The sequence below is a fragment of the Alternaria burnsii genome (assembly GCF_013036055.1).
Source record: "Alternaria burnsii strain CBS107.38 chromosome Unknown 740, whole genome shotgun sequence".
Classification (NCBI taxonomy): Eukaryota; Fungi; Ascomycota; class Dothideomycetes; order Pleosporales; family Pleosporaceae; genus Alternaria; species Alternaria burnsii.
Window position 1 is genome coordinate 665500 of NW_024066112.1, and position 13956 is coordinate 679455.

General features: G+C 54.9%; 3 protein-coding genes across 3 annotated transcripts; 1 reads left to right on the top strand and 2 right to left on the bottom strand.

Annotated features, from left to right (window-relative positions):
* Positions 1-109: 109 nt before the first annotated feature.
* Positions 110-1172, top strand: GT037_005074 (casein kinase ii subunit beta; the record flags this gene model as incomplete). Its single annotated transcript, XM_038930121.1, has 4 exons — positions 110-165; positions 215-365; positions 413-658; positions 711-1172. 4 exons carry the CDS (start codon positions 110-112, stop codon positions 1170-1172), a joined length of 915 nt encoding a protein of 304 aa, XP_038787071.1.
* Positions 1173-1894: 722 nt separating this feature from the next.
* Positions 1895-9455, bottom strand: GT037_005075 (uncharacterized protein; the record flags this gene model as incomplete). The annotated part of the gene is made up of 3 exons (XM_038930122.1): positions 1895-8143; positions 8197-9033; positions 9168-9455. The coding sequence occupies 3 exons, from the start codon at positions 9453-9455 to the stop codon at positions 1895-1897; spliced, it is 7374 nt and encodes a 2457-aa protein (XP_038787072.1).
* A 1798-nt stretch (positions 9456-11253) lies between these two features.
* On the bottom strand, positions 11254-13710 carry GT037_005076 (uncharacterized protein; the record flags this gene model as incomplete). The annotated part of the gene is made up of 2 exons (XM_038930123.1): positions 11254-12972; positions 13024-13710. 2 exons carry the CDS (start codon positions 13708-13710, stop codon positions 11254-11256), a joined length of 2406 nt encoding a protein of 801 aa, XP_038787073.1.
* Between the last annotated feature and the right edge of the window lie 246 nt (positions 13711-13956).

Genomic DNA, 13956 nt, shown 5'->3' on the forward strand with positions numbered 1-13956 from the left:
GGACGACTTCAACAGCGACACGGATAGCGACTACACAAGCTACTGGCGAGATTGGGTGAGTACCCTGGCTTCCTATACTGTCACCATTGGCATCCTCTGAGCGCCCGACATGGCCCTGCGAGGATCAAGTGGAGGGGACTGGGACAGGAGGTTCTTGGTTGCATGGTATAGCTCACCGGCCTTTCACTGCGGGTCACGTCTGACCTTGCGCCAGCGGTGGCTGCGCCCAGAAGGGCTACATTTCCACACGCATGTGCCCTCATGCAATCGATTCCGAATATGCACCCATCTTCGGTGCCGAGTGGGGTCCGCTCATGGCCATGCAGTCTCTGTGGTGGTCAGACTGGCACGAGAACGATGCACATGTAGAAGCAGCGAGCGCGCTTTCAGACACATGCTGACCAACGACTAGTTCATATCCTCGCGAGGCAACGAATACTTCTGCGAGATTGACGAAGAATACCTCACCGATCGCTTCAACCTCACGGGCCTGAACACCGAAGTTCAGTACTATCAATATGCACTCGATCTTGTAACCGACGTCTTCGACTTCGACTGTGACGATGATATGCGGGAACAGATTGAGAAGTCGGCGCGGCATCTGTACGGACTGGTACATGCACGATACATTGTCACAACCAGGGGTCTAGCAAAGATGGTACGCAGCCCTGTCGCATGACCACTTCATATGCTAACATAACCACCACCAGCTCGAGAAGTTCAAGAAATCTGACTTCGGCAAATGCCCCCGCGTCATGTGCGAATCGCAACCCCTCCTTCCCATGGGTCAATCCGACGTCCCCAACGCCTCACCCGTAAAACTCTACTGCGCTCGCTGCGAGGACCTGTACAACCCCAAGTCTTCTCGTCATGCCGTAATTGACGGCGCCTACTTTGGCACCTCGTTCCACAACATCCTCTTCCAAGTCTACCCCGCGATGCTGCCGCCAAAGTCGCAACGGCGGTACGAGCCGCGCGTTTTCGGCTTCAAGGTACACTCTGCAGCAGCGCTGGCGCGATGGCAAGCAGACAAGAAGGACGAGATGAAAGACAGACTCAAGACACTGAAGATGGAGACTGGATTCGAAGAGGAGGATGAGGAGGAAGACGACGATGAGGATGACGATGATATGGAAACTGCAGAAGTCGACGCTGCAGCTGCCCAGCTATGACAAATGGGCCTCTGACGGCCTTTTCACTATTGTACAGAGCGGGAAAAACGACAATAACAGGAAGCAGGAATAGTAAGCATGGAGGGTTATGAGTAGTTTGATAGCATCCACAAGGAACTAGCATGGGTTCGGCGATAGGCGTCATGGGTGGCTGGGTTAAAGCAGTATCTGATATACCAAACGACGATTAAGCAACGCAGAGTTTCACTTGCACATGCTTGAATTAGCAAAGTCTCACATGTGCATCGACTTCACGAGTAGGCACAAGTAGTACGATTCATGATTGCACTGTTGGCTTGTATAATGTAAGAGAAGGGGGTATCTATCTCACATCCCGTCAGCCCATTCCGTAAGTACCCAGGAAATTCAAGCAACAATGTGACAAACCCAGGGGTATAACAAGAATGTAATGACTGAAGAAGATACCGAGCAAGATAGAATGAAGGAAGAAGTAAACTAGTTGTCATGAATAAAAGTGATAAAGTAGACAAGAATAAGTTCCCAAGTTGGAACCAAGAACAAAAAATCCGCGAACGAAAACGCCGCGCAATGCGTTAAAAAGGACGAATCCAAAAGTATCAGACCCATTTCGCTTCGTTCCATCCATAACCCAAGCATTTCCAATCAAAACATATACACATCCAAGAATGTCATCTCGTAGAATCCATATTACATCGTGAAATCCAAAATCGGAGATAGAAGATTAGAAAAAGAGCCGTAGCTTAGAAGAACTTCTTCATCCAACTTCCCCTCTTGGCAGTAGGCGCACCGCCATTGACGGCTGGTCTGCCATCCCAAGTACGAACGGGCAGCTCTTCATACGCAGGTGCATAGCTCGTCCTGCGCGAGGTCCTCTTTCTCTCCACCTCCTCTTCTGGCACCTTCATGCCTTCATAGTGCGTCGCCCTTCGACTATGTTTGTGTGACCTGTCGCGGTCACGTTCCTTGTCTTCAGCTTTGCGGCGCTCAGCGCGCTCTTTGTCGCGCTTTGGTCCCCTGCGGCCGGCGATACGCAGGCGGACGTCTTCGTCTTGGGAGAAAGTTTCTTCGTCGTCGAGCTCCTCACGGGTGCCCGGGGCGGGATCGAGAACTGTTTCGGAGATGGGTGGAGGGAGGGGTGGCTCCTCGGCGAGAGACTCGACCCAAGAGGAGGTCTTATCGCCGCTCTTGTTGTTGATGTACGGCATGTTCTCTTCCTCGGGAGCCTGGCGCGAACTGCGATGTTTCGAACGCCTTGCGCCGTTGCGCTCGTCGAAATAATCAGTGATAGGCTCGCCGCTAGCTTGCACTGGGTAGTCGGAGTTGCGTCTAGCAGCGCGGCGTTCTTCGTGACGACGACGGCGTTCTGCATCCTCGTCCACATGTGTTGTTCGACGGCGTTCGGTCTTTGGACGGGGCTCTTCGCGATCTTTTTCTTTGCGGCGCGAAGAACGCTTCTCGCGCTCTCGTTCGTCTCCGCCTCGTGCTTTCTTTCGTTCCTCCTTCTCTGCCATGCGGCGCAGTTGCTCCTCGGCTTCCTGGTTGCGCCGCTCCAATTCGGCCATTTGGCGAGCTTTCTTCTCTGCAAGAGTCGCTTGTTCATTCTCACGCTGACGCTCGCGGCGGCGTTCTGCCTTAGCCTCTGCTTCTTCGAGCTCAGCACGTCGAGATCCTTTCTCTGCATCGCGCTTGGCCCTACGCTCAGCTCGTCTTGCCTCTCGTTCCGCATCATAATCGTCAGGAGTGCCATTCGCGCCAGACATCATGATATCTTCGGGGGGAGGATTGCGCAAGCTGCGGCGCTCGTGTCGCAATCGCTTTGCCTCATCTTCTGTTGCTCCCCCGCGGGTTGTTGATCGTTTGCGATGTCTGCGCTCGTCTTCGGTCTCGTAGGCGGTGCGACGGCGCTCGCGGGGTGCCTCTTCAGCCGGCGCAGTCTTCTTGCGACCGAGGCCAAACATTCCCTTGAAGCCCTTTACAGCTGCAGCAGTGCCTGCGACACCAGCAAGCGTGTTGATGGCATCAGAGTTGCCGCGCGCACGGCGAGGTCGCTCCCGCTCTCGTTCGCGGCGGGGCCGTTCAGCTTCAGCTGGGACAGGGTCCAGGTCCATAGGGTCAACAATGATAGGGTCGTCAGCGCTAGGTGGTGCAGTCACGGGCTCGAGGGGTTGCGCTGAGTCGCGCTTAGATTTGCGACGCGATGTTTCTGGACGGGTTGCTGGGGGAGGAGACTCATCGTCGAGATCTTGGTCATCGTCTACAGGATATGGGTCTGGAACAGCAGCCATGCGGTTAGCTCCATGTGTTTGCTTACGGCTACGCCGGCCAATTACAGGCGTATCATGCTTAGCGGGGAACGGCTTACCTCGAGAAGACCTGCCCTTGTCTCTGGCGTCCCTTGTACTGGTCCTGCGCGACGAGCTTTTCATACCCATCATCTTGGCGGCCTTTGAAGACACCCTCGCGTCGGTATCTGTTTGTGGCGGCGACATCATGGCAGCGTCCTGATCAATTGAAGGTCGGCGCGATAACGTCTTGGTGCGATGCGACTTTGAGCGCGAAGGCGGGGGCGGCGCCGCAACACCAAACATGGCACCTAGTCCGGTAGCAGCGCGTGTTGACTTGGAACGTGATACTGTTGGCTTAGACATGTGCACTTCATTTGAGCCTGATGATCGTGACTTCATGTCGTTGTCCCGAGTAGACGAGGTTCGCGCAGACTTTGTGCGGGGCATATCAGGCTTGCCTGCGCCTTCTTCACCACCGGATACTCTCCTAGTCTTGGAGCTTTTGGCTGCACCAAAGAGGCCCCAGCCTCCGGCTGTGGTAGCACTGCGACCCAGCTTAGCGCGCTCCTTTCTTGGAGATTCTGGAGGTGGAGTAGGAAGTTTGACGTCTGCATCTTCGTCGTCCATGTCCCCCGGATCTGCATCTTCAGTGGGCTCTTCAACAATCGGTTCCGGCTCAGGTGCAGGTTCAGGTTCTGGCTCTGTATGGCGCCTGTATGACTTGCTGCTTTTCTTAGATTTCTTGATCTTCTTCTCAGGCACCACTACAACTGGCTCTGGTTCTGGTTCTGGTTCAGGCTCAGGTTCGTCTTCCGGATCAGGTTCAGGCTCTTCCTCTTCCACGATTGGCTCCGGCTCCGGTTCAGCCTCAGGTTCTGGAGGTGGCGGTGGAGGTGGAGGGTCGTCAATTGTCATGCCCCTTGATCTACTGCTCTTCTTGGTCTTCTTCAGCTTCTGCAACTGCTGGAGAATGGAAACTGGCTCAGGTTCTGGTTCAGGCTCCGGCTCAACGTCAGGCTCGGGTTCTGGTTCTGGTACTGCAGGCTCCTCTGGTGGCGGCTCCTGCGCATCAGCAAAGTCCATCATATCGTCATCGTCATCAGGGAATGCACCAACTCCAGGCGACCTCTCGGCAGGCACCTCTGGCTCTGGCTCTGGTTCAGGTTCAGCTTCGGGTTCAGGGGGAGGTGGAGGCGGAGGCGGAGCTTCTACTATCCCCTTCTTCCTGAGCTTCTTCAGTCGTTTCTCCTCTTTCAGCTTCTCTTCTTCCAGTTTCTTCTTCTCCTTGGATGAAAGCTTCTTCTTGGGTTTTTCGACCACCACGACCACCTCCGGTTCAGGCTCGGGTTCAGGTTCGGGTTCAGGTTCGGGTTCTTCGACGATTGGCTCAGGCTCAGGTTCCGGTTCGGGCTCGGCTTGTCGATGTTTCTTGGACTTTTTGAGTCTTCGCTCCTCCTTGGGCGTGAGTTTTGGTGGCGGAGGTTCCTCGATGACCTCTGGCTCCGGCTCCGGCTCTTCTGGAGGCTCTGGAGACTCTTCAGGCTCTTCCATCCCTTGCATCTCAGGCTCTGGTTCTAGCTCCGGTTCAGGGTCGGGAATAACAGGTGCCGGTTCAGGCTTCGTCTTGCGGAGAGAGATACCCCATGCGCTACCCCAGCCTGTTTCTGCGGCCTTCTGTTCTTTCCTAGTGGGCTTCTCGAGTTCAGCCAAAAGCTCGCCCGCATCTTCATCTTTGATAAGATCAAACAAGTCGTCATCGTTTGTAGGCTCAGCGGGTGGAGGCGGAGGAGGTGGAGGGAGTTCTTCAACAACCCCCCTCTTCTTTTTCTTCTTCTTCTCTTTCGAGGGAACTGGCGGCTCGGGCTCGAGGACCATGTCCTGTTCGGCAGCAATGCGAGCAAACTCGGCTTCCTCAGCTTCCTTCGCAAGACGCGCTTCCTCCTCCGCGGCTGCAGCTGCAGCTGCTTCAGCTTCAGCGGCTTCAGCGGCTTCTCTAGCTTCACGTTCTAGCCGCTCCTTCTCTTCACGCTCCTTCTTTTCCTTGGCCTCTCGCTCACGCTTCTGCTTCGTCGACTCCTTCTTCTTACCCAGACCAAACATGCCCCACCCAGAACTTGCCTTAGCTTCCTCCTCAGCGATACGACGGGCTTCTTCCTCTTCCGCGGCCTTACGTGCTGCCTCAAGTTCTTCAGCCTCAATACGCTGCCGTTCTTCTTCAGCAGCACGCTCAGCTTCTTCTGCCGCGATACGTTCCTCTTCTTCACGCTGAAGGCGTTCCTGTTCTAAGCGTTCCTCTTCTTCGCGCTGAAGACGCTCCTCTTCCTCACGCTGAAGACGCTCCCTCTCTGCTTGTTCAGCAGCTTCCTTCGCCAAACGCTCTTCTTCCTCTTTCTTCTCACGGAGTCTCTTTTCTCTGGAGGATTCTTTCTTCTTTCCTCCGCCCCAGATACTGGCGCCCCAGCCTGCGAGCTTCGAGGCTGCTGACTCCTCCTCGCGCTTCCTCTGCTCCTCCTCTAGTCGCTCCTCTTCTGCTATGCGTGCTGCCTCGGCTTCAGCCTCGATACGTGCCTGTTCAGCTGCAGCCGCCTCCTCAGCTTCACGGGCGAGACGCTCTTCTTCCTCTTTCTCAGCAGCCTCCCGTTCTAGACGCTCCTGCTCTTCCCGCTCCTTCTTCTCACGTTTCTCTCGCGCTCTCTTTTCCAAGGAAGTTTCCTTTTTCGGCACTTTAGAGCCGCCCAGAGAGCCCCACATGCTGCTTGACTTTGAACTCTCTTTATCTTTCTTACTCTTCTTCTTCTCTTCAACGGGCGGTTCTTCCACAACTGGTTCTTCGACTGGTGGTGGTTCGTCAAGCGATATGAGATCCTCGAAGGTGTCGGTTGGAGCAGGGGGTTGAGGCTCAAATTTGCTAAGAAGACTGCCCACGGTCTTGCCCTTCTTCTTTGAGGATACCTTAGCAGCAGCACCCCAGATATCTCCGTCCTCAGCTAGCGGGGGAGCTTCGATTTCTTTGGGTACCGGAAAGTCTCCATCAAACTCTCCCGGGGGCGTGGGCACGTTAGGCGGAACGAGCCCCTTCTTACCCTTCTTTGCTTTCTTGCCGATATTGAAAGCTGCGCTACCCCAAGGGTCGTCCTCATCTGGTTTTTGAACAGGTGTCATGGTGTCTTCAATGACTTCTACTGGCGCGTCCTTCTTTGGGTCCTTCTTCTTTTTCTTGCTCCATGACGGTGCGCCCCAGTCGTCAGATTCGTCTTCCTTGGGCTCTTCAACATCTTCGGGTTGATGAACGGAAGCGAGTTCTTCGATGACAGGCTCTGGTGAAGCTGCAGGAAACGCGTCTAACTCGACCGACTGGTTCCTTTTCTTTTTCTTCGATCCGCCCCAGATCGAACTCAGACCCCAGTCGGACCCCTTCTCTTCTTCTGGTGGCGGGGAAGGCTCCGGTTCTGGCGGTGGCGGTGGCTCCTCGACGACCGGTTCAATGACTCCCTTCTTGCTCTTCTTTCCCTTCTTCGTGATAGGGGCTGCTGAGCCCCAATCGTCCCAAGGGTCGGCGGGCTTCTCCTCAGGAGCAGGCTCAGGCTCGACTTCGGGCTCAGGCGGAGGTGGTGGAGGAGGAGGTGGAACTTCTTCCTCTGCACCTTTCTTGCCCTTTTTCTTCTTCTTGGACGTCGTCGGAGCAGCACCACCCCAATCGCCCCAGAGGTCGTCTTTCTTGCTCTTCTCGGCTTCGGCGGCGGCAGCGGCAGCTTCCTCTTCCTCCATCCTCTTTAACTCGGCTTCCTCCTCTTCTAGGCGTATCCGTTCTGCCTCTTCTTCTTCCTGTCGTCTGATCTCAGCAGCCTCTTCCTCCTCTTTCTGGCGCTTCGCATCTTCCTCTTCCTTCAACTTGGCCTCTTTGTCCAACTTGGCCTTAAGTTTCTTCGCTTGTGACTTACTAAGCCCTGCATAAGGATCTACCTCTACCTTTGGGGGCTCAGGTTCCGGCTCCGGTTCAGGTACCGGCTCCGGCTCCGGTTCCGGTTCTGGTTCGGGAGGCGGTTCTTCCTTGGCTCCTTTCTTACCTTTCTTCTTCTTGGTACCAGCAGCAGCCGCTCCCCATCCACCACCCCATGGATCCTCTTCTTTGACAGGTGACGGCTCATCGACGACAGGTTCCAGTTCTGGCTCAGGTGGTGGGGCCTCTTCCTCAACCACTCCCTTCTTCTTTTTCTTCTTGTCCTTTGCGGTGCCACCAAAGCTGAATGCCCCCCATGAGTCGTCCTCCTCTTTCTTCTCAGGCTCTGGCGGTGGAGGAGGAACTTCCGGTACACTGTCATCAATCAAGGCCCCTTTCTTGCTCTTCTTCTTGACCTTGGTCGTGGCGCCTAAGCCACCCCATCCGTCGTCTTCAGCAGGCTTCTCCTCAGCTGGGGGACTCTTGAACGCATCGAAGTCGAAGTCGAAACCATCATCCTTCTTCTTCTTCTTATCTGAAGAACCCCAAGGATTGTCGCTTTCAGCACTAGCGTCTTTGTTCGATGAGCCCCAACCAGAAGTCCAACTGCTAAGTCCAGGAAGTCCAAATCCAGATTTCTTTTCGCCTGTATCACCGAAATTCATGTCAATCTTTGGAGCGCTTCCTTCGTCAAGAATGATGTCGTCGAACGTTGTCGGCGGTTCTGCTGGAGGGTCAGGAGGAGGCGGGGGTGTGGGCTCGGCCTGTCGTAAGTTAGCGTGCTGCTATGTGTAACTAAAAAGCCGAAATGACCAACCTTCCCCTTTTTGCCCTTCTTCTTCTTGCCGGGAGCGGCCGCGCCAAAAGATGCCCAGTCATCTGTGTTTGAAGCTGGCTCCTTTCCCCAGCTTAAACCTGAGGTGGCACTTAATATCGACGGTTTCGCTGCAGCTGCAGCGGCTGCTTCTTCCTCTTCCTTCTTCTTGCGCTCGGCTTCTTCTTCAGCCTCCTTCGCAAGACGTTCTTCCTCCTCCTTTTGCAAGCGTTCCTCTTCTTCCTTCGCAAGACGCTCTTCCTCCTCTTTCTTCGCACGCTCCTCCTCCTCCTTCTTCAAGCGCTCTTCTTCCTCCTTTTCCTTTTTGGTCTTCTTCTTCCCCTTATCCCCGTCGCCACCATCGCCTCCAGCCCCGCTATCGGCAGGCGGGTCACCCCCACCGTTATCGCCACCACCAGCTTCTTCTCCTTTGTTGTCATCCGCTGGCGGAGGTGCTGCCGCGGGTTTCTTAGCTGCTGCTTTCTTGGCTTTCTTCGCGTGCGATCTGATGCCGCTATCACTATAGCCAAAGTCGATGTCCACATATGGAGATTTCACATCGAGGAGGAATGAAGACTTTGGAGATGAACTGTTGTGTTTGCGCAAATGATTGAGACTAGAGCATAATGAGGCGCGGAAAGAAAGAAACGGTGAAGAATCAGGCGTTTTCGCAAATGCTAGCGCATTGGTGAAAGTGTAGTCTGGGGGCATATCTGCAACCGACTCATCGTATGAGGGTGGTGGGGATCCATAGTTTCGCAGTGCTGGACTCCATGATTCCATGGAGGACTCAGAGGTCGATAGATGGAAGCGCGACAAATGGGTGTCAAGACTTTGCCGCTAAGTGGTTGTTAGAATGTGAGCCAGGAATCAAGAAACGCGAAAAGCGGTCAACAGTGCAGTGCGGAGTGCGGAGTGTGGAGTGATCGTGAACCAAACATGGGCAAAGGGACCAAACAAAGCAGTTGTCATACCAGAATAAAACCTCCACTCGGACTCTTGTCTCCAGTGCTGGTGCATTCCAGCCGATCCAGCGCCTGGTACATGTCCGCCATCAACTCAGCAATGGGCCAGTCATTCTCAGACTCCCAAGCTGTTGTGTTTCCAGAGGCGTAGCTTGCTGGCCAAATATGCTCAACTTGCATTTCATCAGTTTTTGTGTCCCAATCTCTTTCATCCGATCCAGTCCTCGAAAGCAGCGGGATCCTTGGTCTCGCAGATGGCGCGACGGCGGCGACGTGACGAGAGCTGGCGAGAGACATTGTGCGAGTGAGAGACGCGCAAATAGAAGGAGCAGGGCGGAGGTAGGCACATGAGCGCTCGTGCGAGACCGCGAGCGTGGAGCGGCGAGGATGCAAATGCGCGGGCGGTAGGTGTCTTCGTATACGATCCGGAGGCGGGATGGTACAGCGTGACTTGCCTCGCGGTCTGCTGCTGCAGGGTTTCGATGCGTCCAGCTGTAGTAGTACACGAGGGCAAAAAGTATGGCCCTCAACAAGCGAAGATGGTGATGCAATCCGTCGCAGGTTACAGCAAGCAAATATTAAAACCTCAAGACGAGGCGATCGGCAAACGTCGAATTAAAGAGTCGCGGTCGCAGCAGGTACAGGAGGATGCAGGAGACTGCAGACGCGCAGATTCGGATTCAGTGAGCGTCAGAGGCGAAAGCAGGGGAACGGGCTTCGCGAGTGGTCACAAGGACTGTGTGGTGTGTATGGATGTCTTTCCGCAACGCCAATCGTTATCGGGGTCGAATAGGCTTTGCTCGTTGCGCGCACCAAGCCTGTTGGAGCTTGCCGTTCGTTTCATCCACCTTCGTCACACACACGCGCCCGGGCCAGCCGTAGGCGAGATTTCCAAAAATGAGGGGTGGCTCGTCGAGGGGCAGGTATTCAGCCGGAGCGGGCTGGGGGGAGGGTGGTTGTGGGAGGTCTGTCCCAGAGATCGTGAGATGTCGAGATGGGATCAAATGCAGGGAAACTGCGACGACGCGCGATGCGGGCGGCAGGTCTGAGTTATTCCGCTGGGAGTAAAAATTTACGGTTAGGGCCGGGGCGCATTGCATGAGCGTGTGTTGTGGATGATTCAATGTTGTGCTTCAGTTTGGAGGCGCCGGGTGCAGCAAGCAGCATGGCTCTTTCGGAACCCATCCTTCTCTGTCTAGCACGCCCCCAGCTACGCCGTAGTGGGCCAATTGCGGAGTGTCTAGTGGGTATCCGTGCTGTTGGCATCTTGTGTTGCATATGGTTACCATGGCCGTCTCTACACCGCCAGTCCTCATGTTGCCGCACATGTGCGCACTCTACCCAATGGTAGCGCGCCGCCGGCACACATCGCAGAGCGCGGCAAACCTGCACGCGTACCACGCGTGCATTAGAGCTGCCGCTCTCGCTCGCTGTCGACGTGACGGTACATGTACAACGCAGAGCGGGCTGTATTTTGCATGCGTTTAATGTCAAAGAGGGCCAGACACGGCTGTGTTTGGTGGGGCTGTCACCCCAAAGTTGGAGGCAATCCTCCCATGGATCTAGGTTCGTGACGGTCTCGGGAGGGGTAAATCTCGCGCCCGACTCCACCCTAGAATTCCATCGTCTTCTCATAGCTTTCCAGAGACGTGACTTGACAAACGGTCAGGCCCAATGTGTTGGGTGCGCAGATCTTTAGATTGGGTTTGTAGATCGTAGATTGGTTCTGGCAGCCCTACGTACGTGGAAGATGGGCTTGTTAGATTCTAGAGCTAAGAAGTACCTGCACTGCCATGTGGAAAAAAACGTGTCCACATACACCGGAGTCCTATGACCCCGCCACCGCCGCTTCCCGGGTATCAATACACATAAGAGAAATTATCTATAATCCAATAGTCATGACCTAACCAAAATACAGCACATCTGCCAAAGCAAAAGAAATGGAGGGATCGAAAGAAAGTAGGGAATGACCCGAAATTACACATGATATCGAGAAAGCTCGTGAAAGTGGAGACGAGACGCTAAACCGCTGCAGTCGAGTTAGACATTACCGTAAGTCGGGAGAAAGGAAAATCAAGAGAACGATTGCGGCGCATTAGAAGGACTGGTCGTCTTCAATGTCCTCGCCATTAAGTATTTTGCGGGCTTCATCTAGTCTTCGTCGCCATGCCTTGCGTTCGTATGCATCACCATATGTGTGTTGCAGATTGGAGCAGACATTCTGGATGCTCGAGGCAAGCCCGTAGATGAGTTGTGTCTCTTCTTCGCTCAGTGCTACCCGTGGTTCGTCCCTGCTGCCTTCTGTGAGGATAGAGAATATCCTTGAGGTTTGAAGTCCGCTGGCAAGCTCTCCAGGCGAAGATGAGCCACGTGATAGTGATGATTGTGTTGGAGATGCGCCGTTGCCGCGTCGCATATTGATTGCCGAGTCGGAGCGTAGTGAGAGGAGGCCGTTCTGAGTGCCAGGGCGAGAGGGCACCCGATTTTGGCTTGACATTATCTGCTGGGAGAATTGATCCATATGCTCATTCTTATCGTCGTCGTCATCGTCGTTTTGTTCTTCTGCTGCAGTAGCAAACGTGGCGACAGTCGAGACCGAGTCGACACTGGGGTTCCGTTGGTGGATAGAGATTCTCTTCTCAGCGGTGCTCAGATCGTCAGTGGTCTGGACAGCTGTCACGGGCCGGGTCGTTTCGGTAGAAGTACCAGAACTGGTACTCGATCGGCGATCTTCTAGGCTGTAGGTTCCCATCGCACTGTGCAGGAAGAATGTCTCGTAATCGAATGCGTCTATACGATCTTCGTGTCGTTCTGTTACAGGCATCTCATAAACAGCGTCCTCGTACACACTATCAGGGCCAGGTTCTTCGTCGTCTCCATTGACCGAGACGAAGTCAGACTCAGTCTCATCAGCATCGTCGTCGTCTTCAAACGCTGTTGATGCACTCGACTCCTCCTCAGCCTGGTCGTAGGGCTGAACGGAGTACGCGTTGGCCCTTTGACCTTGTTTGCTGAAGTGAGTAACGAGTTTCTCGCCGTGTTTCTGAGAGGTGGTGGTAGTGGCTGTCAACGGACGTTCTTGTTCTTCGTAGGGATCCGTCGTGATACCCAAACCAGCGTTTGTTGTGTTTCCTGGATGCCATGTCTCGGAAGACGTGAAGGGGCTCGGTGCGCGTAGGCTTTGCATGCTTCGGCGTCGAAGATGGTCTTCTTGTGCCTTCAGCTTCAGACTGGAAATTCTGCCCTTGAGGTCATTCATCTGGTCACGGAGACCGCTAGCTGCAGAAGTGGACCGGTGTACCCTCGCGCCGTCTTCATCCTCTGGCAAAGTCTCCAGTGCAGTCGGGGATCTTGAACTTCTTGAGGCGGACCTTGCAGCATGCTCGCGGTCACTACTGCTCCACGTTGTACGAGGATTGCGAAGGTGCTCAACGCTTCGGGACTCCTTGATAGGAAAGCGTCCCTGACCGTAGCCTTCGGGCGACCACGGGCCGCTGGTGTGGCCAAATGCACTAGAAGATCGCTTGTTGGATGTAGTTCGGGTCAGGTACGAGTATGAAGGCGTGAATGGCAGTGGCACCGACGTCTCGCTCATACCCCGTGTGTGGCCGGGGCTACTGCCGTGAGGAGTGAGGAGAGACTGGCGATATGAATGGATGCGCGGAGGTATTGGTCCCATGCCCGCATACAATCGTCGGTCACGGTCGCGACTTGCCGCTATGTGTGAGGTCAAGTCGGAAGATTGATTTCTCGAATTGAAGGTGGGCGAGACAACGAGTGATTCTCGTGCGCCGCGGAGGTTACCCTCCATTACCTGTCTCTGTTAGCGAACATCGAGTCTATCGTGGCGTGAGGAAGTGCATACATTCAGCCGCTTCTTCGCATTGGCCAAGATAATTTCTGCCCTCCTGCTGAGCGCGGCAGATGAGTATGGGTCGTCATCGTCGTCGCTGCCACTAGTACGGTCCTCGTGCCATCGCTCGTTGCCCATGCCGTCGCCAGCGTCGCTGTCCTGTATGGAGTGGTTGCGCTTTTCTTGCTCTTCAAGATCTACTCCGCTGTCCTCGAAGCTGTCGTGGCTATCGAACCCGGGCCACTGCTCAAAGTCTTCGCTGAAGATGGAACTTGAAGTAGGACTGGTCTTATGGTGGTCTTGCCCGTGCCAGTTGCTAGGTGAGTGGCTGTTCAGTGCATTCTGGATGGTGGGAGACGAAGCAAAAGCATCGTCACGGGCAAGCACATTCTTAGGAGTGGCCTCTGAGTCGGGCATGTTGCGCAGCGTGGAGCGCGAGGACTGTGCTGATAGGGACGGGGATTTTGTTTGTTGTGAAGCGCGGCGCCGGCCTTGGGGTGCGGAACTTAATCTGACTCGACTTGAATTTGCCTGCTTGTAGAGGTCGGACGGCGACGGGGGACGCTCTGGAGAGGGAGTGGGCAAAGCCTCCTCGTGCTCAAAGTCGGTCGCAAAAGATGGTAGGATCATGCCCGCATCGCTGAGGGTTGGCGAGCGCTGTCCATGGGGCGCAGGACGGGAAGCTGCAGCGACAGCCATGGTTACCTGCAGTTGTCCAGTTGGGTCGGCTACCTTAGCTTGGCTGCAGTACTGAGCATGTTCGGGACCTGAGGTTTGGCGACGCGATCACACTGTGTGATAGTGATACGACTGAGTCGGGAGCGGTGTCAAGGCAAGTAAATCAGGACTCGAGAAGTGAAAGACCGCGGGCGCGTGTCTCTGATTTTCATAATTTCAGCGTGATTAGGGCTTTAGACAGACGGCAGCATGGACCAGCCGGCAACT